Below are 26,793 nucleotides of genomic sequence, written 5' to 3' on the forward strand. Positions count from 1 at the left end.
TGTGCTTTTAACCAGGGTCTCCACAGGCTTCCTATTGTGTTCCAGGCTACTTTGGATCTGTGAGTGCTGCTTCCACACGGTAGCTGGTGGTGGACTTGGGGCTGCTCATGCATGCATCTTTTGTGCAGCATTTCACATGACAACATCCTCATCAAAATGACATCCTATATTATGTTCCCATTTGATTCAGCTTTACCACGTCTGTGGAAAATCCACTATGGGGGGGGGAAGGCTCACAATAAAAGTAAATCTGGATTAAAGTGAGAAGGGGAGCAGGGATATGGTGTGGCATTTTGATGAGGGTGAAGTCATGCAAAACTTGTGTGGATGTGCATCAAGGAGTCCACAATAAGCTGTTATGTGGAAGTAGCACCCATAGAGCAAAATGAGTACCTTGAATTGTGCCTGGAAAGAAATAAGTCCATAATAAGTTGCCAAGTGGAAGCACTCTATTTCCCAGGCATCCTCTCCCACAGCCAGGATCGACTCTAAGGTAGAGGGGGCCCATCCCAGGGAACTACAAGGTGTTTTTTTTTACCCACAATCTCACAGAACATCAGAACTGTGTAAATTTCCACAGAAGCAGCCATGTTAGTCTGCTGTTGGAGAAACAACAGTCTGGTGGCACCTTAATGACTATGGTTCAGAATGAGGGTGATGGTCCACTTCATCAGCTACATTAAGTGCAGGTCCTGCTATAGGCAATGAACACAATGCGTTTTCAGGAAATCTTTTGTTAGGCAAACGTTTGCATAACAATGAGGCAATTTCCATTTTTCCCCTATGGAGAAATTTCTAATGCATTCCCGACCATAGAATTTTGACCCCAGAAGGACAAAAGAACAGGGGGGAAAGCCAGGAAAACCCTCTGAAACCTTGCAAAAGGCAATCAATTATTTGTCTGGCCTCTCCCTCTTCCCCCCTCCATCCCACCATGGTTTCTGGCAAAATGGCTGCCATAGACCAGCAAAGCACAAAAAAATAAGCCTTGTTTTAGGCTGCTTATTTGCTTACAGTACTAGAAGCAGGTCTGGCTGTTTGGATATATGAATCTGTGGTGTGTATATCAAGATTTGGATACTCATTTCTTGTGTTTGGATAAGTTGATTTTTGTATAACAAGAGCTTGGGTGTAAGTACACACACACACACACACACACACACACACACACACACTTTTCTGTGACTCAGAATAATACTTCCCACATCCAATGAAGTGTACTGTATACTGTTTTAGTCTTATAATAACTGTATTAGTCTTTAAAGGTAAAGGTAAAGGGACCCCTGACCATTAGGTCCAGTCGTGTCCGACTCTGGGGTTGCGGCGCTCATCTCGCTCTATAGGCCAAGGGAGCTGGCATTTGTCCGCAGACAGCTTCCGGGTCATGTGGCCAGCATGACAAAGCCGCTTCTGGCGAACCAGAGCAGCGCACGGAAACGCCGTTTACCTTCCCGCTGGAGCGGTCCCTGTTTATCTACCTGCACTTTGACGTGCTTTCGAACTGCTAGGTGGGCAGGAGCTGGGACCGAGCAATGGGAGCTCACCCCATTGCGGGGATTCGAACCACCGACCTTCTGATCAGCAAGCCCTAGGCTCTGTGGTTTAACCCACAGCACCACCTGGGTCCCATATTAGTCTTTAAGGTACCACAAATCTCTTTGCTCCTCTTGCTGCAACTGATGAACAGACCTAACTGCTCTGGAAACTGCAACAAACAAAGGTGGATAATCTTAGATAACAAATGGCAACAATAAAAAAATGAAGCAGCGGGCAAGATCCAAATATAAAACAGCAGTTACAACAAAGCAATGAGCAGTGGCAGCAAGAAAGATCCATGTTCCCACAAAATTCGGTGAGCAAGATGGTTAGCCTGACATCTAGAGGATGACACTGATAGCATAGAAATAAAATGTGAGGTGGTGAATATGCCATATGTTGGGAGTGAGGAATCTTTCTGAGCCTGAGAGCTGCATTCCCTTGTGGGCTACTTTCTGAGGGTCATAGGCCACAGTGACGGACAGGGCAAGTAGCAAAAGTGAGTGGAGTGATTATTGTAGTTTTTACCTTCATACCTACAACCCTTTCTACATTCCATCCAGACAAGAAAAAGGCATTGTAAGAGTTCAAGGACACATTCCAGTCCAGTAAAAATGTTTAAGGTGTGAAGCATGGTGAGTGAGAGGTGTGGTCCTTGAGGGAACATTAATTTTATTGGCTTGTTTATGTTATTATGTTATGTACTCTGTGTTTTTATACTATAAGCCACCCTGTGATCTGTGGATGAAGGGTGGTACATGAACTTAATAAATAAAATAAAATAAAATAAAACAAAGAGTTCCAAGGGCCAGGTAGAGAGACTTGGAGGGCCACGTTTGGCACCTGAGCTGCCTCATTCCTGCAGTAAGCCATCTGATATCGACAGCAAACTTTAAGTGCTGAGGGTTGTATCCAACTACATTTTTGTCGTAGTGTATTCCCTTTGAAATGAATGAACCTAACAAGGAATATTCGGTGTTATGTTGGAGGGGATGCCAGGAAAGGTGAAATTATGTTCACATGTGGTGGGGGTGTAAAAATGTAAAAATAATAATTGGCAAAGGGTGTTTAAGGAGATAGCAGAAATCACTGGGTTAAAGCTGACCAAAAGTCCAGAGGTAGCATTATTATCAATTTACGATGGGGTGGAAGGTTCACAGGCTATGAAGGACTTGCTCACAAATTTATTGACAGCTGCACGAATTATTATAGCTAGGAAGTAGAAGGGGCAAGCAGAATATAAAATGGAAGGATGGTATAAAGAGGTGTGGGACATAGCTATTAACGATAAATTAACATGCACCATTAAGGTAACACGGGGAATGTGCAAGAAAAAAGATTTTGGAGGGTGTTTTCCCCATAGCTCCATAAAAGATTATGGAGGGTGTTTGTAGAATTTGTACTGTTAAAATGGAAAGGAGTCAAACCATCGCAAGAGGTGTTGAAATTTTGGGAGGTTGGATAGTTACAATGGAATGGTCTCGGTGGTGGGGTGCACATTTTTATTCTTATTTATTTATGATGATTACTTTGTAAAAAAAAATTAATAAAGAAAATAAATGAATGAACCTAAGTTAGCCCATGTCAATGAATTTAAATAGGTCTACTCTGAGTAGGACTAACATTGGTTACAGCCCCAAGTATGACAAAAGATTCCCGCATTGCAGGGGTTGGAATAGATGACCGTTGTGGTCCCTTCCAGGCAGCTCTATAATTCTATTATTCTAACCCTGAGTAATGATGGCTGTATAAGCAAGTGTCAGTTATGGCTGGGGAACCTCAATGTTTTGCAGCAGCGTGGGGGGGGGGGATGACGATGACCCACCCAGTGGTCCACGTTGGTTCATATGGAGAGATGCGATCCTTGAGGTACTGTATTGGATATAGGAGTCCTTCTACACCAGGGGTCAGCAACCTTTTTCAGCCGTGGGCCGGTCCACCATCCCTCAGACCATGTGGTGGGCTGAACTATATTTTGAAAAAAATAATGGACGAATTCCTATGCCCCACAAATAACCTAGAGATGCATTTTAGATAAAAGGACACATTCTACTCATGTAAAAACACACTGATTCCAGGACCGTCCGTGGGCCGGATTGAGAAGGCGATTGGGCTGCATCCGGCCCCTGGTGCTTAGGTTGCCTACTCCTGTTCTACACCATCATTTGCCACTTGAAAAGGCAGGAATCCTAGGTTCCCTCTTCCTGAAGATTCACCAAAGCTGAACTATCTGCACCTTCTAGAAGCATTTCAAGACATCTTTGGGCTGACTTTGAGTGGCTGAGCCTGTACAGAGGAGGGCTGATAAGAAGGAGGCGGAGGAGCACTTTCCCCATAGCTTTTCCTCCAAGTTGCTCAAGGGTGATGCCTGTGATTGCTCTCTTCCCTCCTCCGCCCCATATTAGTTTCGTATGCGTTTAAAAATAAAATACAGGCATTTATGTGTTTGTGAAGAGTCACCTGCCTGAAGCCTTGGGAGATGAAGCAGACTGCAAATTTAAATAAACCCAAAACCTGTTACCTATCTAGGTGTTCGGACTATGTTACCACAACATAGAATTGTGTGTGTTGCGTGTGTGTGTGTGTGTGTGTGTGTGTGTGTGTGTATATATATATATATATATATATATATATATATATATATATAACTGCACAGTTGTTATAGCAACCCAAGTTCCACCCCAATGCAATCAAATTCCAAAATAATGTGATATGATTAAAAATTGACACTGCAGTCCTGAAGAACAAGTATATTGTGTCGTTATGGAAACTGGGACAGCTAAAACTCCACATGCACACATACATACATTTAAAGCTGAAAAATCCCGGGTTGGGGAGGGAGAGAAGAGACTCTTTAAAAAAATCAAAAATAGGGACTGCTGTTCTTTTGAAGGTGTAACAACAACAAAAATCACTCAAGATTAGCAAACTGTGTGTCCTCCAGTTAGTCTATTTATCCTGAATAACAGACAATGTTAGGCAGGGGTGGACCTCGGTAATCTTTCATAATATGGTGCCCTGTGCGAGGCCAAAATTTGGTGCCCTAAAGGTTATTTGCTGTTGCTGCTGTGTGTGTGTTTTAGAAAGAGATGGATAAAACACTGTATTCTCAGCCCCTGTCACTTTCCCAGGTGTTCACTCATAATTTCACATTAATCTGATTTATATTTTTTAAGGTTTAATTTTTTTGATTTAAATGCAGTTTAAAAATAGTTACTTAAAAGTATTTAAATCCTTTTTTCTTTTCTTTTTTTGAAAATACGAATTTCTAAAAGTATTTTCTCTCAAGATGCACATTTTAACGTGTGTTGGTATGTGGGCAGGGAAAGAACAATTTTGCTGAATACACCTTTAAAAAACAACAACATTTTGGCCAAAGTGCCCTTTTAATTTAATCATTTTTACATTATGACTTAAAGCTTTTTAAAGGGTTTGAGGAAGATCAGAATCAGAATATGGGGATAAACATGGTGCTAAAATTATGCTAACTGATAAGTCTGGAAAAGGCAGCATGCTTATTTATATCAGTTTTAAATTTGGGCTAAAACACTTTTTAATTTAAGTGCTATTGTGTGACTATTCTTAAAAAAACATTTAAAAATATGTGTGAAGATATATTTTAGCACAAATGAAAACAACCATGTTGATAAAATGGTGCCACTTGGAAAAATAACAGTGAAGGTGCAGTGAAATAGATTCATGACAACAGGCTCACCACTCTTGTCCCCCAAACAGGTCACTGCACACATAAAAATTACACCTCTTAAAAAATGGAAAATGGAATATTAAGGGAGCTTGCACTTCAGTTCCACACTTCCAGCAACAACAACAATTGGAGTATCTGCAGTTTGGGGAAAAAGTAGAAGTGTGGAGAAAACACACAAGATTAACAGTCTGATGACGATGCTACATATATTCCTTACACAGTGCCGGCCCTACCATTAGGCAGAATGAAGTGACTGTTTGAGGCAGCAATTGCTGGAAGGGTGGCGAGGTGTTGCTGTCCTCCCAAGGTCTGCTTTGTGAACCCCTAAGCTAGCTTACTGCTTTCAGATTTGGTGTCTGGTTAATAGGGATGGGGGAGAGATTTGATTCAGTTTGCATTTTAGGCGAACCTCTCTAATCTGCACTTTCTGAAACCATACGTGAACTGGAACAGAGACATCCTTCCAAATTTACATTTCTCTGAATTTTGCAATGCAGCTCTCTATATGCTAGAGTGAAATGCGATGATAACATACAAAAGTGCATTATGTTAGGGAAAATTGCATTAAAAATGTGCGTAATAGGAGAAACCTGTAATAAAATACTGGTGTATCCAACTGTATTTGATTTAAATACAGTTTTTAAAATATTTACTAAGAAGTATTTAAATCCAAAATGAGAAACTGAGAAAAAACAAAATTGACACCCCATCCCTACAGGAGTGTAATACAGTATGGCATTTGTGTCCTGGAAAAAAAGTAATGGCAACCCTGTTGTTGAGCATTCATTCTGACTTGCTTGCAACAAGGTTAAACAATGTTGCACCCTGCAAGTGTTCCTCCACACTTCTTGCCATCATTTTGGAGTATCAGAACAGGTGCTTCAATCTAGACTGTCACTATTTTGGGGTGGGATTCAGTCACACACCTGCAAATTCAGGTTGCACATTTACAATTCATTGACACAACAAACCTGCTTCCCCCCTCCCCCAAACTGGATTTTTTTGGTTGCTTCTGAATAACCCATATATTGAGCTTTGTTTGCAAAGAGATTAGACGACACCAGCTGTTCCTTGCAGAAAGTCCAATGTTTTGGAGAAGCGGATTTGTTGCGCAAGACCTCCAAAACCAACTTTAATTGCCCAACCTAATTTGCTGGCATGTAATTGAATCCTAACCTCAAAAACAGAGATTGTCTGGAAGCAGCCTATACCAGACATGTATCATATTTTAACCTGATTTTTAGCTTATTGTTGGTTTTGATTATTTTTGAATGTTTTAAATCGTTCTTTCTGCTTTTTAATTGACAATTTTATTGTTTTATTCCTTTTGTAAATCAAGTGGTATATAAATCTTGTAAAACAAACTACTAATCCCTTAAAGCCAATTCAAATCACGTTCTCTCCCTCAAAGAATTACGGGTGCTGTAGTTTACCCTTTACAGTGTTATGAATCCCAGCAACCCTTAACAAGCCAAAAGGCCCAGACTTCTCTGAGCAGGGAAAATGGGCTAGGAATGGGCTTTAAAGGTATAGCGCAGGGATCAGCAACCTTTTTCAGCTGTAGGCCGGTCCACCATCCCTCAGACTATGTGGTGGGCCAGACTATATTTTGAAGAAAAAAAAGAACAAATTCCTATGCCCCACAAATAACCCAGAGATGCATTTTAAATAAAAGGACACATTCTACTCATATAAAAACACGCTGATTCCCGGACCACCCGTGGGCAGGATTGAAAAGGCGATTGGGCCGCATCTGGCCCCCGGGCCTTAGGTTGCCTACCCGTGGTATAGCATGTATACTTTCTTTCACAAAGGCTCCCCATTGAAGCCCCATCTTCAAAGCCAACACGTGTACACGTGGTACATATACAAGGGTGTCTCAAATTTCAGTGGTGCCTGTGGGACGCCCGAAATCGGTGCACCAATCGTTTCTCACACTCTTTTCTAAACCATAGCTGGGGTGTTCCCTGATGCAGTGCCCACAGAACCTCCAAGTGTCCCTATTTTCAAGGGAGAGAAGCAGTCCTGGTTTCTGATTTGATCTTGGAATTTCCTGCGTTTCCTTAGGATGTCCATATTTTCAATCGAGAAATGTTGGAGGGTATGGAGTTATCCAATCTCCGAGCCATCAGAAGGCAGTCCTGTATAGGTTTTATTATATCTGTCGGAAGCCACCCAGAGTGGCTGGAGCAACCCAGTCAGATGGGTGGGGTATAAATAGCAAAATTGTTGTTGTTGTTAAGTAGAGCGTCACTATTTTCATCAGTGAAATGTTCGACGTCCCTATTTCTATTCTATCCGATACATACATGTTGGCGGAGACACGCGTAGCGCGGCCACAGCGGCCGCGCTCCCTTAAATCCGCCTCTGCCCGACGCAGCGGACGGACCCAAACGCCCCTGCGTTTCTCTGCTGTGCTGGAAACGGTCCTCCTCCCAGAGCGGGAAGCGGGCTCGTGGCTCCATGGAACGGGTTTGGCTCCGCTCTCGTTTACACCAGCGCCCTCGAAAACGGATCTAGCTGCTTCCACAGCAGCCCACCCCCTCGCTCTCGACAGGTTTCCAGAATGCGCCTCCTGCTGCTGCGATGCAACCGGGGCGGACGACACCTTAAAACACAATCCGGGGGGGCGGATTTTGGTGGGGTGGCGGCGGCGGCGGCAGGCAGGGGCAGGATGCGGTAAAAAGCGGAGGGACTGAGCCCTGAAAGCGGGGGAGGAGGGGGTGCCTTGCACACCTCCAAGGCATCGGGCTCCTCCAGGAACCAGGCGACGTTTGCGCAGCGTAAGGAGCTGGCCATCTTCAACCCAGGGAGGGTGGAATTGGGAAGCTTAGTTAGAAGGGGGGAGGGAGGGGGAGGGAGAGAAGGCAAGCCAGGATCATTTAGATACAGTTAAAATAAATAAACAAATCCCTTCGCCTCCCTCCGACCCCAATGCAGAAAGAAAGACACCTATAATTTGGTGCAGGCATCATGACACTAAAATCCGGATGCGTTGACAGGATGCTTTAAAAAACAAAAACAAGCACGTAAACGCACTCAAAAAGGAAAAACGGTGTTTGCATTTTATTTGAGATATAGCGGGGGGGGGGGTGTGGAAGTGCATCGGAGGAAACCCTCCCCACCACGGTCGCATCAGCAGAGGATGCCTGCTTGCTGTACTGGGTGGGAAAAAGACGGGTTACTAGTTGGGTTAATAATATTATATATTTCTATGAAAATGGGGATTGCAGCGTGGATAATGCTCGGCTCCTTCTCTCCCGCCCACTCCACTCTCCCTCTCTGTCTCTGTCTCTCTTTTTCTGTATATTAAATATGCTTTGCTTGTCAATTTCATCGCCCTGTGCATTTCTGCAGGGAAGGCAGCCCCGCCCCCTGTGCGCGCAGGCGCGGCCAGCCTGAGGTTCCCGCAGGCTCAGCATTCAGTGACCACAGGCTGATGATTGTAGGTAAGGAATCAGATAAGAAAGTAATTTATAAACCTCTTTAAATCATCAAAATGCAGCTCGGCAAAGGTCCGCCGCGTGCTCTGCGGACCTTTTGCTCCGCTTTGCATGCAATGCATCGATTCGAAATTGAGGTGCTTGCCTGCTTTTTTATTTTTATTTTTTTGCAAGTGGATATGCCAGCATTTTGATTTTCTCCCCTTCTTCTTCTTCCTCCTCCTCTCACCACCCCACTCGAGTGGGGACCGCGAATTCATTTCAGCTGCATTTGCTTTTTGCAAGGAACAATGTAGTTAAAACTAAGGGGGGGGGTGGAAATCTGCAAGATGGGCAGAGAGAGAGAGAGAGAGGCTGGAGGGGGAAAAACACCCCAAGACTTAGTGGCTGGGTTTGTTGAAAAAATTGGGCTGTGCAAAATTCTGGGGCGCTTTTTCATATTGCAGTTTCCATGTTTTACACGCGGGGAATGATAATTTGAAGCCTCTCTCCCATAAATACGACATAAAAGAGTTGGGATGAAGCTATGCAGAAAGGGGGGGGAGGGGAGATGAGATGAGATGTGGGCAATGATTTTGCAAGGGAGGGAGAGAAAAGGGGGTCGTTTTCACAAACTTTCTCCTTCGAGTAATTTCATGCCTGCCTTTCTTTCAAATAAAGGGGATCTCTGTCTGTGCAACAGAATAAAAAGAGGGAGAATTCCGCCATTTTGACGTTTTTTTAAAAGTAAAGACTTTGACGGGTTTGTAGTAGTAGCCGCCCTTTGCTAGAGACCAGAGAGAGGGAACACTACTCATGCTTTGCCTGTGTGTACAGCGAAGTCTTTCTCCTTTTCTTTTTAAGGTGGGGGGGGGAGCCTCCCTTCCACCTCTTTGAAGATTGGGATTCTGATGCATGAAAGTGAATATTTGCTGAGAACAATTCCTGCAACAACCCAGGTACTTTATTATGGGGGCGCACAGGCAGTACCAATAGCATCTCCCTTGAGGTCTGAGCTGCCTTAGAAGTATTGGCCCAAGTTATTTGGGTTTTTTTGTCTGTGTTTCATTTGTGGTTTTAATTCTGGAAGTATGCATGGTATATTAGTATATTACCATATTGCCTCCAGCACATGGGCCCATTTTGTCCTGCCAGTTTAAACGTGAGGTTTTCAACACACCTGACTCCATCACCCATCTCTTAACAATAATAAAGGGTCCCAGTAATTTCTGCGTCCCTTTCTCCCACCCTTATCCTGCCCCCTTCTGCAATGTTTCACTCCCCATTGGTTTGATCTTGAAGGAAGTGGTTTGGGGTTTTGTGTGAAGTACATCACACTGGAAACATTTTTATGAACTGCTTGTTAAATAGCAATGAGGTGTGATCATCTTGCTGTTTGCGAAAGTCAAGGGAAGAAGCATGCTTTTGTGTAGAAACGGTGATTTCGGCTGCTTGTTTGAATAGTGTTGGACGAGGCTTCCTTTTAATTAACCACTCACGCTTGCAGAATGCCACTAATGATAGCGTAGTGCTAATTGCTAATCCTTAATGTTAGAACTTTATATTATTAATAGATATCACAGCCACAGTGGCTGTAGAATTGAGCAGCTAGATGATAAGGTAAGATTAGCACCTGTTATTGAAACTTACCCAAAATGCTTAACATTGAAAATAATTCCGATGGCAATGTCATAAATGTGATAAGGAGTCAGGCATTTGTAGCAGTCAGTTTATGGCTTATGCAACACATGATCTGCCACAGTTTAGGTATTACAAAAGACCCATTACCTAGAAATAACAAGATTTCCCCGCTTTCGCTCCACAATCGTGGTATTTTCTCTTCTGTTTCCTTATGAGTCCTCTGTTAAGGAGAGAGCTAGAAATGGAAATGGCCTTGATGATTGTTTAATAGCTGGGAATTGTGTTTTCAAATTATATAATAAAACCATCATCAATCACAAGAGTGGATAAAGTGCCTGGTTGGACCATTTTATTGCGATGACATTTAATGGCATTTTATGTGCCCACAACACACTACAGGCAGTCTTGGGAAATGGCGTAAATGCCCTTCTTGCCGTTTATTGGATATTTATTTTACTACTAATTCTCTAACGTGGGGTGTATCTTTGGAAAAATCAAGTATTAATGGGCATTGCAGAACTATTTCCAAGAGCTACATATTCTTGAGGTATCTGGATTTGTTTTTGTTCACTTTCCCCCCACGTGGAGAGCTTTGATGTGTATCTATGCGGCTGGTGATGTTCAGAGTTGCTGCTCATAGAATAAACATGCAAGGATGTATTATTCCCCCTCAACTTTTGCAATGTTCGTAAAGGGAGATTTCAGTGCTCCATCTCCTTTCCGTGGCTTAAATCGGTGATGTCTGAAGACTGAGCTACCCTTACTGATTCCTATTGTTTGAATTCCTTTTAAATTGCTGGTTGTTTATCTCAGTTTATAGCCCATCATAGCCCACCAGCTCAGGGTGGATTACTGTGTAGTGCAATATAAACAGAATTCCATTGTACAGAGGCTTATGGTCCATAACCTGGATATGAAATTGATAACCTAAAACCTTGTCCATGTTTTACAGACTGCCAGTAGAAATGTGGAGTAAAATAGTGGGGTTTCCCTCTCCCTATTTTAGATCTGGGAACCACTTTCCATTTTAATCTATCACAGCAGTCCCAGTTCTAACTTTGTATGCAACTTTATGCTTCTTTCTTTCTTTCTTTCTTTCTTTCTTCTGACGTTGTGCCATCAATATACTGTATTTAGCATGGTGCAAAGTAGAAAAGGACAGGGCTTTGCCCTTTGGAGTTTACAATCTAAAAATTGAGACAACAGAAGATGAGGAGGGAACTGAAGCTGGGGTAATCAGGAGATGAATATGCATTCACACCACTTAACACATACTTTGACTCCATTTCAGTAGGGCCTCAGCCACGTTTTAGGGATGATGGGAGTTGTATTCCAGCAGCATCTGGAGGATGCAAGCTGCTCCATCCTTGCAGGTGGGGAAAGGATTGTTCTTCGCTTTCTGTTCATTTTTCTCATTTTCCCACCTTCTCTGACAAAACCAGTGGTATCTTGACAATTCCACGCTGTCAGATCTTTTGCTTATGATTTCTTCTCTCTCTCTCTCTCTCTCTCTCTCTCTCTCTCTCTCTCTCTCTCTCTCCTTTTAGTTCATTTTCCAGTAATTTATTGTCTTGTGTGTTTATGATGTTTGGGAACAAGAATGGGTGAAGGAAGGAAAAAAGAAGCCTTTGCCGTTTAACAGGCCTGCGACCCATCAAAATGAACATAACTGACCAGCTTGTATTGAGGCCTCTGAGATGTCCATGTGCTCACCCCCTGGCTTTTGCAGGAGAAAGTGGGAGGGGGGGAGCACCAAGCAAACCATTCAGTTTATTGTGCTATTGACAAACCAGCATATGTACATGGTGTGTTGTTGTTGTTGTTGTTGTTGTTGTTGTTGTTGTTGTTGTTGTTGTGAGGGCTGCCTTTGTTTTGATGGGGCGGTGAAGATTGGAAAATAGCATGGCGTCCAGTGGTGGGTTAATAGTGTTTTCCCCCCATCACATGCTCGTATCATAGATAATGGGCCGAGTCGTGACAGCTTCGTAAATATATTTCATCATTTCAGTAAGCTCAACAATGCTTTTAAAAACTGCATCGTATGTACCATCTTACCAGAGGTCTGCTCTGGTCAGACCTCACCTGGAATACTGTGTCCAGCTCTGGGCACCACAGTTCAAGAAGGATACTGACAAGCTGGAACGTGTCCAGAAGAGGGCAACCAAAATGGTCAAAGGCCTGGAAACAATGCCTTATGAGGAACGGCTTAGGGAGCTGGGTATGTTTAGCCTGGAGAAGAGAAGGTTAAGGGGTGAGATGATAGCCATGTTCAAATATATAAACGGATGTCATATAGAGGAGGGTGAAAGGTTGTTTTCTGCTGCTCCAGAGAAGCGGACACAGGGCAATGGATTCAAACTACAAGAAAGAAGATTCCACCTAAACATTAGGAAGAACTTCCTGACAGTGAGAGCTGTTCGGCAGTGGAATTTGCTACCAAGGAGTGTGGTGGAGTTTCCTTCTTTGGAGGTCTTTAAGCGGAGGCTTGACAGCCATCTGTCAGGAATGCTTTGATGGTGTTTCCTGCTTGGCAGGGGGTTGGACTGGATGGCCCTTGTGGTCTCTTCCAACTCTATGATTCTATGATCTTACAACAGCCCTTCAAAAGCCCCCTGAAAAACCCATGCCTTGATCTGGTGCTTAAATATCAAAAGGGAGGGCACCGGCCATATTTCAAGGGGCTGGGAGTTCCAAAGCTTCTTTAGGGGGACGGGATGCCATGCAAGGAAGGCTTGACCATGCACCGCCACCAGATTTATCACTTCTTAATGGTGGGGTGCCCAGGAGGCCCTACCTGTTAGAACTTAATTGCTGAGCAGGATTATATAGGGAGTGGCATTTAGATCCCAAGTCATTCAGGGCTTTATAAGTTATCTGTATATGGACTGCAAACATTGATATCCATTGCGGGACTCCCTGGTAGCTGTTCAGTGGCTGGAGAGGGTAGGAGCAAGAAGGTAACTGTCATGGCAATTTATTGCAAGAATTTCAGCAGAGCCACAGTTCAGTGCTTGGTATCATTCCCAGGAGTGGTCTGAAACAGGCATGTGATGCCACTGTGCTGCAGTTCTGGTTTTGTAAACTGACTGGACGAGAGACCATTAGGAAATTCATTGTACAAAGCTGATGTCAGCACCTGACACTGACAGTTGTCAGGGCCCCAGCACCTCAGCAGGACCCCCCTGCTCCCTGTAGCTGCCCCTCATTCATTCATTCATTCATTCCTACATTCTTAAATTGCCCCTAGCCCTGCCCTCCAAGAAGGCCCTGGCTGCTAGGGCCATTAGCCTCCATTTTAATTTCCAGCAATGTCCCAATGCTCCTTTTAAGTATTATGGGAAATTAAAGTGGTGGTTAGGCCCAAGTGCCCATACTGGTTGGAGTGCTGCTGTCCCCCTGAACCCGCCAGAGATATGTGAGGGACCTACAAGAGTGAAGTTGTCCAGGGACCCCTCAAACCTAGAGCTGCCCCTGCCTGTGTATACTGTGATACCGGGAGAGGAGTGGGATAATCAAGATGAGAAAGTGTTTGAGCATGTGCAGAGTACCATACCTGTGCCTTACTACTGATCAGCAAGAACAACACATTTGGAATTATTACGAGGGCTTTCATGATCAGAAGAGAACTGAAGAACCTCTTGTTTTGGAAATATATGGATAGGAGACATCAGGATTTGGTATTGGGAGAAAAGATATTTGCAAGCCATTGGAAACAATAGATATGAAAAAGGAGAGAAGTGTCATTTCAGATTATATCTCTGAAAGGAAAAAAAGGAAAAACCAGGCACACACTCTTTTGCAAATAAGAATAGGCAGTTTGATACCTCCATCTTTCATAGGAAGTGTTGCAGCCTTGACAGTGAGTTCTGTTAATTCCATTTCAGATAATGTGAATATTCACTTTTTCAGCAACCAAGTAGTCTGGGTCTCCTGAGGTCTCCTTATTACCGGCCACTGTAGTTATATTTGAGCAGTGCTTTGAAGGATTGCTAAATTCCACATGACAGGAGATTGCTTTACTGTGAACAACGCATTGTGTGATGCATGTACAACCTGAGTCGGCGTGTGTGGATTTTTCTAAAACCCTAAAAAAAAAACACCATTGCAGGCTCCCACAGCTGAGCTCAGCCTCCTGCAAAAGCTTCTTCCGTGCATCCAATGCTGGAAAACTTAAGCGTGTAACATGCAAATGTGTTTGTGGACTGGGATTGTGGCTGCAGGACCCACACACAATTTATACTTGTGCCATGGGAAAGAACATTTCAGACATACAGTGGCACACATGTAGGGTCTTTTCATTAGATATGAATGGATTTAAATTGGAGGCAGGAGCTGCCATCACCACCACCCATCTCCCATCAGTTCTTCCATATGTTGAAAATATTTATGGAAGACAAGGCTCTCAGTGGCACTAGCCAGCATGGTTCTGTTTTGCCTCCCTGTTGGAGGCTGTATGCCTCTGTATTGCTGGGAATCACAGCTGGAGAGAATGTTGTTGTATTCAGGTCCTGCGTCTGGCTTCCCATAGGGGCATCTCTGCTTGTCACTGTGAGAACAGGATGCTGCTGGATGGGTCACTGCCTTGACTCAGCAGGGCTTTCTTAGAATCTTAAAAGGGCTAGACAAATGTGTGGGATCTCAGGAAGCTGAAGGCAGAACAACTGGGAAGTTCAGGTGCAAATGTCCAGAGGGGAGGGGAATGCAGGAAATGTTTTTTTTTTCTCCCTAGGGCTTTAGCGCTTTCCAACCCCATTGAATGAATGCCCACCCCTTTTCATTTGTTAGTTCTTATATCAGCTGAAAAACTGCTTTGCTTCCTCTGAAGCTGCTCATCAGCACTTAGCACATGGGCAGGAGACTTAGCAGGTCACCGCTCACAGACCTCCTTGCTACAATTTCAACTCAAATTATAGTAAATCATTATACACATTTTATGCAAACCTGTGGCTTCTTTTACCCCTTTTTGTGGTGGGTGAGTGCAGAATTGCTGCATTGTGTGCGCACATTTGTTTATAATGTCCAAGCATTTGTGTAGGCTCCATGGTCAGTGTACATTTCATGCTTGGTGCGCATGACAGTTTGCGTCAAGGTAATGAAGTATTTTGTGGGCTGTGCCCCATGGCAGAACGGCGATGCTCATAATGCCTAGCTCAGTATGTGTGGAGTGTAAGGCAACTTTTATTTCTTTGTACCTTGTATTACAATCACTGTTCCCCCCCCCCCCCGGGGGGGTAGGCTACTGAAAGGTACACAGTCCTGGCACTGTTTTTCTAGAAGAAAACCACTGGTTACAGCAAATGGTTTGCCAGAGGAGGGATGGCGTTCAGCTCTGTTTTTAAAAAAAATGAAGCAAGAGACAGGTTTATTTCCTGTCAGAAACAAAACTAAATAATCTAGATCTGAGAGAGTTCTGTAATTTGGGATATGTGTAGAGTAACTCCTCTTTAGAACCAAAGGTGCAACATTTCCTCCTCCCAGTCACTGAAACCACAGAGATCTAGGCCTCTGATGAAGAGAGGCAATTGGACATGGAGCAAAACTGACAGCCTGGTCCTCACTAGAAAGTGAGCCCTGATGATTCCGTTCGAATTTATTTCTCAGCTAGCATGTTTGAGGTTGCATCCTGAGCTGTGTGCAGATTAGGCCAACTCTAGGAAGAAGACAAAGGTAGCAAGACCTCAGAGGCACACTGAAAGTCAATTATTTGACCCAATACGTTTCAAGTCAGCAGCCACTCTCTGGAACAGCCTGTATGCCTTTGTTGTACTATTTTTGATGCCTGCCAAACACTTTGTTTGTTTGTTTAGGGAAGCCTACTCAGACTTTAAATTTTATGACATACATTGGTTTTTAAAGCTGTTGATTTTATCTGTAGTTTGATAATGTTATTGTGTTGACTGTTTTAAAAGTGTACTTTTTTACCATTTTTGAATGAACATTCCATACTATGTTATGTAAACCACTTCGATTATATATAAATCTTGCTAGGTAAAGGTAAAGGGACCCCTGATCATTAGGTCCAGTCGTTTCTGACTCTGGGGTTGCGGTGCTCATCTCGTGTTACTGGCCGAGGGAGCCGGCGTACAGCTTCCGGGTCATGTGACCAGCATTACCAAGCCGCTTCTGGCAAACCACAGCAGCGCATGGAAATGCCGCTTACCTTCCCGCCTGGAGCGGTACCTATTTATCTACTTGCACTTTGACGTGCTTTCGAACTGCTAGGTGGGCAGGAGCTGGGACCGAGCAACGGGAGCTCACCCTGTCGCAGGGATTCGAACCGCCGACCTTCTGATCAGCAAGCCCTAGGCTCTGTGGTTTAATATGTAAATAAATAAGCCAGTAATATGACCCCCCCCCGTTTCATGGCATCTAGTTTAACACAACTTCTTTAGTTTCTCCTCTGTGCCCAGTGTAGAAACACAGTGGGCAGCTGCAAGAGGGATGGAGCTCTCTGTTTCACTTCCCAGTAGGCTGGTAAACCATTTTTTCAGGCTAGTAACTCTTGTAGGCTTATTTACAAGGCTGATATAAGTCTTAAAAACGGCAGACACCAGCCTTCCCAGCATGACAGTGCTCTGCCACACCTCACACACATTTTGCGCCCCCCTCAAAAAAGTTCTTCTTTACAATCATTCCCCCTTCCATCACTATGCATCTCTCCTGATGAATAACTAAAAGAAAACGCAAACACAAACGTGTTTATTTTTAGAGTAGCATACATATCCTCCGAGTAGCAAGCTTCCAAATCTATTACACAGGGATTGGAATATAATGCTACAATTACTAACTTGGTGCTTGCACAATTTTAGCAACAATTGAACTATCAGATAGGGTTTGTGTTTTTTTTAAAAAAGTACAGTATTGTCTTCTGTAACTGGGGCAACTGAATAACTATTTCGTTCTCTTCTGAAAGGCTGTGGTGTCTGCTTCTTTTATATCTGGTGTCTCGAGAACGGCACCAAAAAATAGAATGGTGCTGTGCAATAGCAGGGAGAAACAATAAGGGATAGGCTAGCTCATCATTGTCCTGCAATTCATTTGACTGGCTGCTGGGGGCACAAGAATGCTGGTATATATGGGACCTTGCTCTGCTCCATCAAGGCTGTTCTCACTGTATTATTAGGAGCAAATTTCCAGAAGGGTAGCCATGTTGTTCCATTGTAGCAAAACCAACAAAGAGTCATCTTGTGGCACCTCAGAGATGAACAGGTGTATTGTGGACCACAGTTCCCTTTATCTGGCACGTGAGGTGTAATCCAGAATCAGCAAACACATATAACATGTGGTGAAGGAGAAGGAGCTCTGATGTCTGAATCCTCTCCACAGGGAAAGAAACACTGAATTGATTTCTTTCAGCCTTGGAAGACGTAAAGGTACAGCACAAAGGGCTTGGTGGGGATGTGACAGACCTAACTCCTCATGAAACTGAACTTGGTTCCCCCCCCCCAAACAGGAGCTTCCCATTGTGAATGTCTGAATAGATCATATTTGGGGCTAGCCAGACCTGTGGCTGTTGGAGGCATCTCTCAGGCCTTTCTGACAAATGCTGGTATGTGGATTTCAAAGCATTTTATGGCAGGAACAAGGTTTGAAGACTGAGGCTCTGCGTGCTGGTGACAGATGGGTTTTTAACGTAGCACAAGCTTGTTTATATGAAAACAGCTGCTTTTATTAGGCTAGCTGCAAAGAAATTTGTGGAGAGATTTCAGGAGTTGCGAGTTTTGTTTTGTTTTTACCAGAAGCAATTGGTTTGACGCTCACCTTGAGATGAAACGTCTGTTTCCCAGGAGTACTACACCCTCTGAGTCGGTGCTGGGTCATTCCTGTACAGTGGAGTTCCTGCCAGCATCTGTAAAGGGGTGCTGTTAAAACCTGATACAGTGGGAGCTGTCAGTATGCACACTCGGTTCAGAAGAGAGGCATGGCTGGTAGAGACAATGGTACTAAGTCAAAAGTACTATAACAGCAACCATTAGCTGCAGAGAAAAAATTATCACAAGAACCAGGTTCACCCTAGCTCAGGCAGACCCGTAGATTTCTCTTCTAATCTCCTGTACTCCCATAAGATTAGAATTCTGGAGTACCAGGCATTAAATTAAAACAAACAAACAAACAAACAAACAAACATTATGTTGCAGGCTCATAATGCCAACATTTACTTGCTTGGAGGAACATGAGATGGGGATGACTCCAGCCATGGAAATTTTCTCAATTTGGACACAACCCACCATTTGTGTGGAAAGGAAAACCTCATCCTCAATTTCAAGTATCAGTGACATGTGAGCAAAGATGCAGACAAATTCACTCTTAAAAATGTTTCATAAGATAAGTTATAACCAGGCCAGACTGCCCTATGCTGCTTTGGTCCAGTATCCCCAACAACATCCCTCTCACCACAGTTTCTGGTATTCTTTTTCTGTTCTACTCAGATGTTTATCAGAACATACTGATGACACATGTGCACTCTGAACTCCACAGAGTTGATAACCATCTCTTCGCATACTTCTGTTGCCCTCCAGTGGCCATAAGAACACAGAGCATCAGCTGTGCTTTTGACTCCAAGCTTCCAAAGGGATTTTGAGGCTTTCCGGAGCAATGATAAATGCAGTGTTGTTCCCCCTTTTTTGCAGGGGATCCAGAGCTGCATGTTGCATTTCTCTTGCAGAGATTCCTTAGCTTTCCACACTCATACCAGGGGAAATTCAGTTGTTTTGGTTGTGACAGTGTTGCGTGAAATATGGTTGCGTGAACAAGCACTTATTGGACACTGCCAAGATGCCAGCATTGATGAGTGACACAACCCTCTCCATACCAATGGCATGCCATTTGTGACTTCAAAACCGTTATAATTATGGCAGCGCTCTCTTGTGCTACTGAAGCCTGGGAGAGTTCGTGTTTGAGTATTTTCCTCTTTCAATATGTTTAATATAAACATGTTTATCCCACATTTGAATACTTTCAAGGCAGCTCACAACTTAGGTTTAGAATCAGCCATTACCAAATAAAACAGCAGAGTTTTCCAGGAGCCATAAACTCCTCAAGATGAAGTACTAAATAAATAAAATTCATCTAGCCCCCACCCCCCCAGAAAACACAGTCACTTTTACCTGTTGCCGGAATGTCAGTGTCAGGTGAAGTGGTAAGGAGAAGAAACTCCATACAACAGGTGTGGTGCCATCATGTGGTCTTGTCTTTGATGTCCACTCACCTCAGAAGTAAAGGTGCCCTGAGTTGGGTCTCCAGGAACATGCTCAGTAACCAGACTGGTTCATATTGGGAGAAGGTGGTCCTTCAAATATGTGCATTCCTATACAGGTGTAAGTTCCATTGATTTCAGTAAGAGATCTGAGGGTGTGTAACAGGAATGGAGAACATTTTAACCCCCAAGGGCTGCATAGAGAAGTGGGTGGCTGATTGGGCTACAGTCCTGTTTACCACAGGATTGGGAGACTGCAATCCTATGTACAATGGTACCTCAGGTTACAGACGCTTCAGGTTACAGATGCTTCAGGTTACAGACTCCACTAACCCAGAAATGGTACCTCAGGTTAAGAACTTTGCTTCAGGATGAGAACAGAAATTGTGCAGCGGCAGTGGCACAGCAGCAGCAGGAGGCCCCATTAGCTAAAGTGGTACCTCAGGTTAAGAACAGTTTCAGGTTAAGAACGGACCTCCAGAACGAATTAAGTTCTTAACCCGAGGTACCACCGTACTGTGTTCAGCCATTGAGGGCTTTCATTGAAGCCTGTGCAGGTACCCAAACTGCACACACCCACACTTGCAAAAATTTCCTCCTGCTGCTGAATGTTGCTGTCCTCTCTGCACTGGGCCAGTGTGATTTATAAGGGATGGACAGTGCATGGGGGATGAACCTCCATTGAGGACTAAAAAGCTGTTCATCCCTGTACCTAGGAGCAAACCTCAGCTCCCTTGCTCATATCAGTGGAACTAACTTCCAAGTAGACATGTGTAGGATTGCATAGTTGAGGTGCAATCCTGTACACACTTACCTGAGAGTGAGCGCTGTTGAACATAACGTCCTTTGTTTTGGAGTAAACATGCAAAGGCTCACGGCATTTGGGCCTTGGAGATAAAAAAAACGACACTTTCATGCCTAGAAATGAACTGGCAGCAAATTAAGCTCTGTTAGCACTGATCAGAAAAGTTTGTTTCAGCTGTACCAGGAAGCAGGCAGCTGACGTTTCTGAACAGTCTTTAAAGGCAGTGCTACACAAAATGCATTCCAGTAATGTAATCTGTATGTTATCAGAAGATGGAAGTGTTTTTCCAGGAAGATTGCAGCTGGCGCATCCGACAAGATGATTGGAGGCACTTTCTGCAACCGAGGTCATTGTTTTATGTACCCAGATCCAATAGCATCTCCAAGTTGTGGACCTGATCCTTTGGGAAAGTACAGGCCTATCTAGAATAGGACAAATATCTATTTCATGGTCATAGTTATCCTTGGCGCAGGAGTTTGTTTATTTATAAAAGTATTTGTGTATTGCTATATCATAAAAACAACAAAGCAGTTTACAAGAATCAAACCATAAAAAGGTTAAAAACAGACATTGATTAACCATTATGGATAGTTAATTTGATCATCCAACATTCCTTCCATGTGTGCAAAAACAAATGAGAGATGTGCATGCATAATCTCGCCTGAGAGGGGACTCTGCTGTCTGTATCTGTCCCTCTCAAGAAAAGGAATGGTGATGTACATCTTAAGTTCAGTCTGTGTTGCCTGTGATTCACATACACTTCCTCCCAAATGCTAAATGGCATCTCTTCTTCCTGGTTGTGTTCCAGTTCTGTTCTGTGTGGCTTAGGCAAGGTGATGGATGGACGAGCAGAGATGGAAGTGATAAGAAGCACAAAAGGCAACGCGACAGGGGAAGTCAGTGTCCATTTGGTTGCCAATGAGAATACTGTGCAAAATGCCCACCTACCAGCAACTGCCTTCATCATACCAGGTAGGTACTTGGAACTTGAAGCATCTCGCTGTCTTTTCAGAGTCTCCTGCTGCCGTTGCTTCCGTTCTTTCTGGTCCAAAAGGCAACAAATTATGCTTATGGCCCTAAAGGCAAAGCTGATATCCCACCCGCTCTGTCCATTGGGTTCTGTGTGCTTGGTCGTTCAGTTTGCAGTTGAATGTATTTTCAAGGTACGTTATTCAAAGCTGGCCTGTGTGCAGTGTGGTGACCGAGGACCCACCCCCACCCACAGACCCCTGCCAAGTCCTCAGGCATACCTCTGAAGCTTGTGAGCAAATTAGAGGGCGGCATCCAGCTAACACATCCCATCTACAGTGGTACCTTGGTTCTCAAACGCTTTGGTTCTCAAACGCCGAAAATCCAGAAGTAAGTGTTCCGGTTTTCGAACGTTTTTCGGAAACCGAATGTCTGATACAGCTGTCGGCTATTGTTTCCAGGGCCCCTGCACCAATCAGAAGCTGCACCTTGGTTTTCGAACATTTCGAAAGTCAAATGAACTTCCGGAATGGATTAAGTTTGGCGCTTTTGTTTTTTCTATTTGTTTTTGAGGCTTTTTCGGTTAATTTGTTTTTGTGACTGTGTGGAACCCAGTTCAGCTACTGATTGATTGATTGATTGTGTGACTGCGGAAATGGATAAAAGCCCCCCATCCAAACAATGACTATCATCAGTGCAGGTAAGGAAAAAAAATCAATTTCAATTTTAATCATCTACAATACGGTCTTATTTATTTTCTAGTACAGTACATTGATTATTGATTTCATTTTATGGATCCATGGTCTCATTAATTCATGTCAAATTGCTGTTTTAGGGGTTGTTTTTAAAAGTCTGGAATGGATTAATTCGTTTTGCATTACTTTCTATGGGAAAGCTCACCTTGGTTTTGGAACACTTTGGTTTTGGAACGGACTTCCGGAACGGATTAAGTTTGAGAACCAAGGTACCACTTTACGCATGGATTTCCATTTGTGCAACATGATTTCCCCCTCTCTCTCCTCCAGCCGTGCACACCCTGCACCATCAAATCTCTGGAGGGTTGGGGGAACCCCCAGAACAAATATAGGGCAGGAGCAGGGGAAAGTCTCATTATGCAAGCAGAAATCCTTGCGCTGATGAGTAGCATTACTCTATGCTACTGTGGATACAGCCCATTCATTCAAAACTCGGATCAGGTATGAAAGCAGATAAAGTTGTAGAAACACCTAATGGCGTAGATAAGTGCTGTAAGAAAAGCAATGAGAACCAAGATGTAATAATCTAACTTGCAGTAGACATGTGCCTTTAGGACTTGAATTTGCTCTGCATCTATTGATCAAGGGCAATCTAATCCAACCTCTTGCAATGCAGGAATCTTTTGCCCAACATGGGGCTCAAACCCATGCCCCTGAGATTAAGAGTCTCATGCTCTACCAACTGAGCTATCCCTCTGGAAGTCATTAATCTTACATCACCTACACGTATAGCAGGGATGAGAACTCTGCAGCCCCCAGATGTTGCTGTTGGACTACAACTCCCTTCATCCCTGACCCAGCTGACTGGAGTTGGACTCCAGCAACATCTGGAGGGCCACAGGTCCCCCCCCCCCACCTCTGCCTTATAGTAAAGGATTTGGGCATATCCTCCCTACCCATGTTCTCTTCCAGCCCTCTGCTCTGCTCTGCCCAGACTGTAATGCTGTGTTCCTCCTTTGTGTCGAAATCCTCTGACTGTCTCTGCTGTGGGAGATGTTTTGCACGTGCATGCGTCAGGAGATGATGGTGACACCCTGCTTTCCTTCCCCTCTTCACAAGCAAACACAACCACTGTAAACCTTCCAACAAGCACCTTAGAAATCCAGCGATTCCCCCGGGAACCCCAGAAAAGTGTGGGGTCTGAGAGGCAAAGAGAGGGCATGGGAAGCGAGCCTATCACAGCGACAGTCATCCCCCAGATCAGTGGAGTTCAGACCTGCAACACCATCCGGGTTCTGGAATGGAAAGATGGGGTGGCCACTCTCCCTGGAAGCAACCTGAGGGTAAGTGGAAGAAAGTCTCTTTCCTGTTCCTAAATCCCTTTCTCCTCAGCTTTCTAAGGGAGCATTGGGTTTATTTATTGCTTCGTTTCAAATTCATAAATCGCTTTAGAAGCAAACGTTGCTCAGGCAGCACACAATAAAACAAAGGAAAAAAATAAGAAAAGACACTACAAACTTTAAAAACAATAAAAGTATTGTACAATTTATTATTCCATAAAATGACTTGGTCACACTTCCAGGAATGCCTTCTTGAACAAAAATATCTTCAGTAGATGCTGAAATAGTAAGGCATGGGTGCTTGTCTAATATTAATTTGGTAACTGATTCCAGAGGAATGGAGCTGCAACACTAAAAGCAGTAATGGTACCACTAGAGGCTTCTTAACATTACACAAAGGGTTATGCATAGTGGAAGGCTAGGTTCTTGCATTCTGAGCATTTTTTGCTGGAATGTGGCACCTTAAACTTCCCCTTTGGACAGCACGAAACTCACTGCTTGCTCTTGAGCTATTTTTCCAACCTACCCTACCTTACAGGATTGTTGTGAGGACGAAACAGAATGGTACCATGTGCATTTCCCCTAATCTCATTGGGGCAAAGGCAGGATACAGGTGTATTGATGATACCACCTTGATTTCATTCCAGCGCAGTACAGCCACTGTGCCTAGATTTCTCGTTGTTGTTTTTTCTCCCGTAACTTGTTACCTTCCCTCTCTTATTGATGTAGTTTCGGATAAATGAATATGGGACGCTGAAAGTGGTCAGTGCTGACAAGCTTTTGCCAGCGGAGCCCCTAAAGGAATGCCACTCAGAAAGAGATGGAGAGGATGAGGCAGCAGCACCTCCCAGCAAGGATAATCCCACCATAACTCAAGGTGAGGATTGCTCTTCAGCGAGGGCTCAATACTTTGCATGGAATTTCACTTGTGGAAGCCCTTGCTGGACCATGGTGATAATGAGAATGCTGGGGTAATATTGCTACCTCTTAATGCTTTTCTGGCTTCACACATATGGGGAAATGTGTGATTTAAATGTATAATTACAGGTTCCTCAGATGTTTTTTTTTTCTTTTCGAAGGCTGCATTCACACCACACATTTAAAGCACTATGATACCACTTTAAACCGGCATGTATTCATAGAATCATAGAATCATAGAGTTGGAAGAGACCACAAGGGCCATCCAGTCCAACCCCCTGCCAAGCAGGAAACACCATCAAAGCATTCCTGACAGATGGCTGTCAAGCCTCTGCTTAAAGACCTCCAAAAAAGGAGACTCCACCACACTCCTTGGTAGCAAATTCCACTGCTGAACAGCTCTCACTGTCAGGAAGTTCTTCCTAATGTTTAGGTGGAATCTTCTTTCTTGTAGTTTGAATCCATTGCTCCGTGTCCGCTTCTCTGGAGCAGCAGAAAACAACCTTTCTCCCTCCTCTATATGACATCCTTTGATATATTTGAACATGGCTATCATATCACCTCTTAACCTTCTCCAGGCTAAACATACCCAGTTCCCTAAGCCGTTCCTCATAAGGCATTGTTTCCAGGCCTTTGCCCATTTTGGTTGCCCTTTTCTGGACACGTTCCAGCTTGTCAGTATCCTTCTTGAACTGTGGTGCCCAGAACTGGACACAGTATTCCAGGTGAGGTCTGACCAGAGCAGAATATAGTGGTACTATTACCTCCCTTGATTTAGACACTATACTCCTATTGATGCAGCCCAGAATTGCATTGGCTTTTTTAGCTGCTGCATCACACTGTTGACTCACTGTTTTCCTCCAAGGAATCTTGGGAAGTGTCCTTTGTTAAGGATGCAGGGAGTTGTTAGCAGACCCCCTATTCCCTTCACAGAGTTACTTTTCCCAGAGTTCCTTGTAAAGAGAGATTCGTTGTTATACTACTCTGGGTGTTGTAGTTCTGTAAGGGGAATGGGGGGGGGGGTCTTTCAATAACTTTTAGCAAGCAAAGTACAGCTTCCAGAATTCTTTGGGGGAAGCCATGATGGTTTAAAGTGCTTTAAAGGTATGGTGTGAATTTGGCCTAACTCCATTGTTCGAGAGCACTGGGTGTCTGCGTCAAATCACACAATCGGCGGTGTGTGTATGAAAGATCATTGATTTGTTTATTTTAAAACATTTCTGAATTGCTTAATGGTTAAAATCTCTCAGCAGGGCACATACACTAAGCCAGCAACAGAAAAACTGAGGTGAAAGGATCCAATCTTATGGGTCAGGGAAAACCTGGACAAATATATATATATGCCTTCACATGATGTCTGAAATAAAATGTTGCAGATCACGCATGGCAGAGGGAAAGGCGGGGGCAATGTGAAAAAATGCCCATTTTGGACTGACTGCCCTGTGACTCCAGTACAGTACAAATCCAATGCATAAGAAATAATACAAGCAATATAAATATAAATATAAATCATACTTGTAGCAAGGGACATTACAGTAGCTGCAAGAGGCAGAAAAATCATTCAGTTGTTCACCCCTAGCAATTTTCAGGTGGTCCATGTGGGGGTGAAAAAGTTTGGGAGCCACTAATCTATGCGATCTTAGTTATTCGGGTTACCTGAGTTTATTTTCTATCTAGTCTCTGAGTGCTTTGTGACAAGGCAAAATTATGAGCTTGTGTGTCACTGTGCTGTGCCTAAAGCTGGTTCTTAGCATTGTGCTTCTGACACAAGTGCTCAGACAACCACTTTTGCCACGCCAGAATCTGGGCCGGCCTGCTGCTGTTGAGTTCGCTTGTGACCAATGTGGCCCATTAGAGTTTTTGCTTCTTTTTCATTTTCCCTAGACTCGGATGTCCCAGAGGCTCCCAAGCTGTCAACTGTGGACAGCCTGTGCCATTGCAGCACCTGCGGCCGAAGAAACGTTTCGGGGTCGACCCAGGAAGGAAGAGGGTTTTGCAGTGAGAACTGTCACCGGCAATTCAAAGAAAGGTAGAGAGAGAGAAAGAGAGAGAGAGAGATGCTGTCTTTGCATGATAGGCAGGAGGAGGGGAGGAATTTTGCAGCTCTGCATATTCCTAATTCTTCTGATTTGGAGAGAGAAGAAATGGAGAGAAAGAAATGATGCTGCGTATCTGCCAGGACAGGAAGCTCTCTTTCCTTTGGGTGGGTTATATTAAACCTACTCCTGTGCTGAAATGTGCTCCCCTGCCCCAGTTTCTCAAGAAGAAGAGATGTCCATTTTTATTGCCTCAGTCACAAGAAACTTTAGAATTCAGGGGGATTTTGAACTCACAAATGCTCCAAGGGTAGTGTGCATGTTTCTTCTTTCCAATAAATGTTTCTCCGGCACTCTGCCACCTCCATGACTGTCTGCACTTCCTCATCAGAAAAAAAGCCCCATGGGACAAGTTACCTCATGATGCCTTCCTCTTGGCTTTTAACTGAAGTGTCAGCATCTGAGAAGGTGGGCAGAGCACAGACTGCTGGTGACTTGATTTGTTGGATGAAAGAGAGGCAACACATCT

General features: G+C 43.9%; 1 protein-coding gene across 1 annotated transcript in view; it reads left to right on the plus strand.

Annotated features, from left to right (window-relative positions):
- The first annotated feature begins 8,579 nt into the window (after positions 1–8,579).
- L3MBTL1 (L3MBTL histone methyl-lysine binding protein 1) overlaps positions 8,580–26,793 on the plus strand; it is a 39,816-nt gene continuing 21,602 nt past the window's right edge. Inside the window, exons 1-6 of the mRNA XM_033153346.1 lie at positions 8,580–8,691; positions 10,239–10,284; positions 21,115–21,278; positions 23,090–23,313; positions 24,040–24,187; positions 26,113–26,257. Coding sequence (XP_033009237.1) covers positions 10,277–10,284; positions 21,115–21,278; positions 23,090–23,313; positions 24,040–24,187; positions 26,113–26,257 — 689 coding nt within the window. The 5' untranslated portion in view covers positions 8,580–8,691; positions 10,239–10,276. The remainder of the gene's footprint in view (positions 8,692–10,238; positions 10,285–21,114; positions 21,279–23,089; positions 23,314–24,039; positions 24,188–26,112; positions 26,258–26,793) is intronic.

Source organism: Lacerta agilis, chromosome 6, assembly GCF_009819535.1.
Source record: "Lacerta agilis isolate rLacAgi1 chromosome 6, rLacAgi1.pri, whole genome shotgun sequence".
Taxonomy (NCBI): Eukaryota; Metazoa; Chordata; class Lepidosauria; order Squamata; family Lacertidae; genus Lacerta; species Lacerta agilis.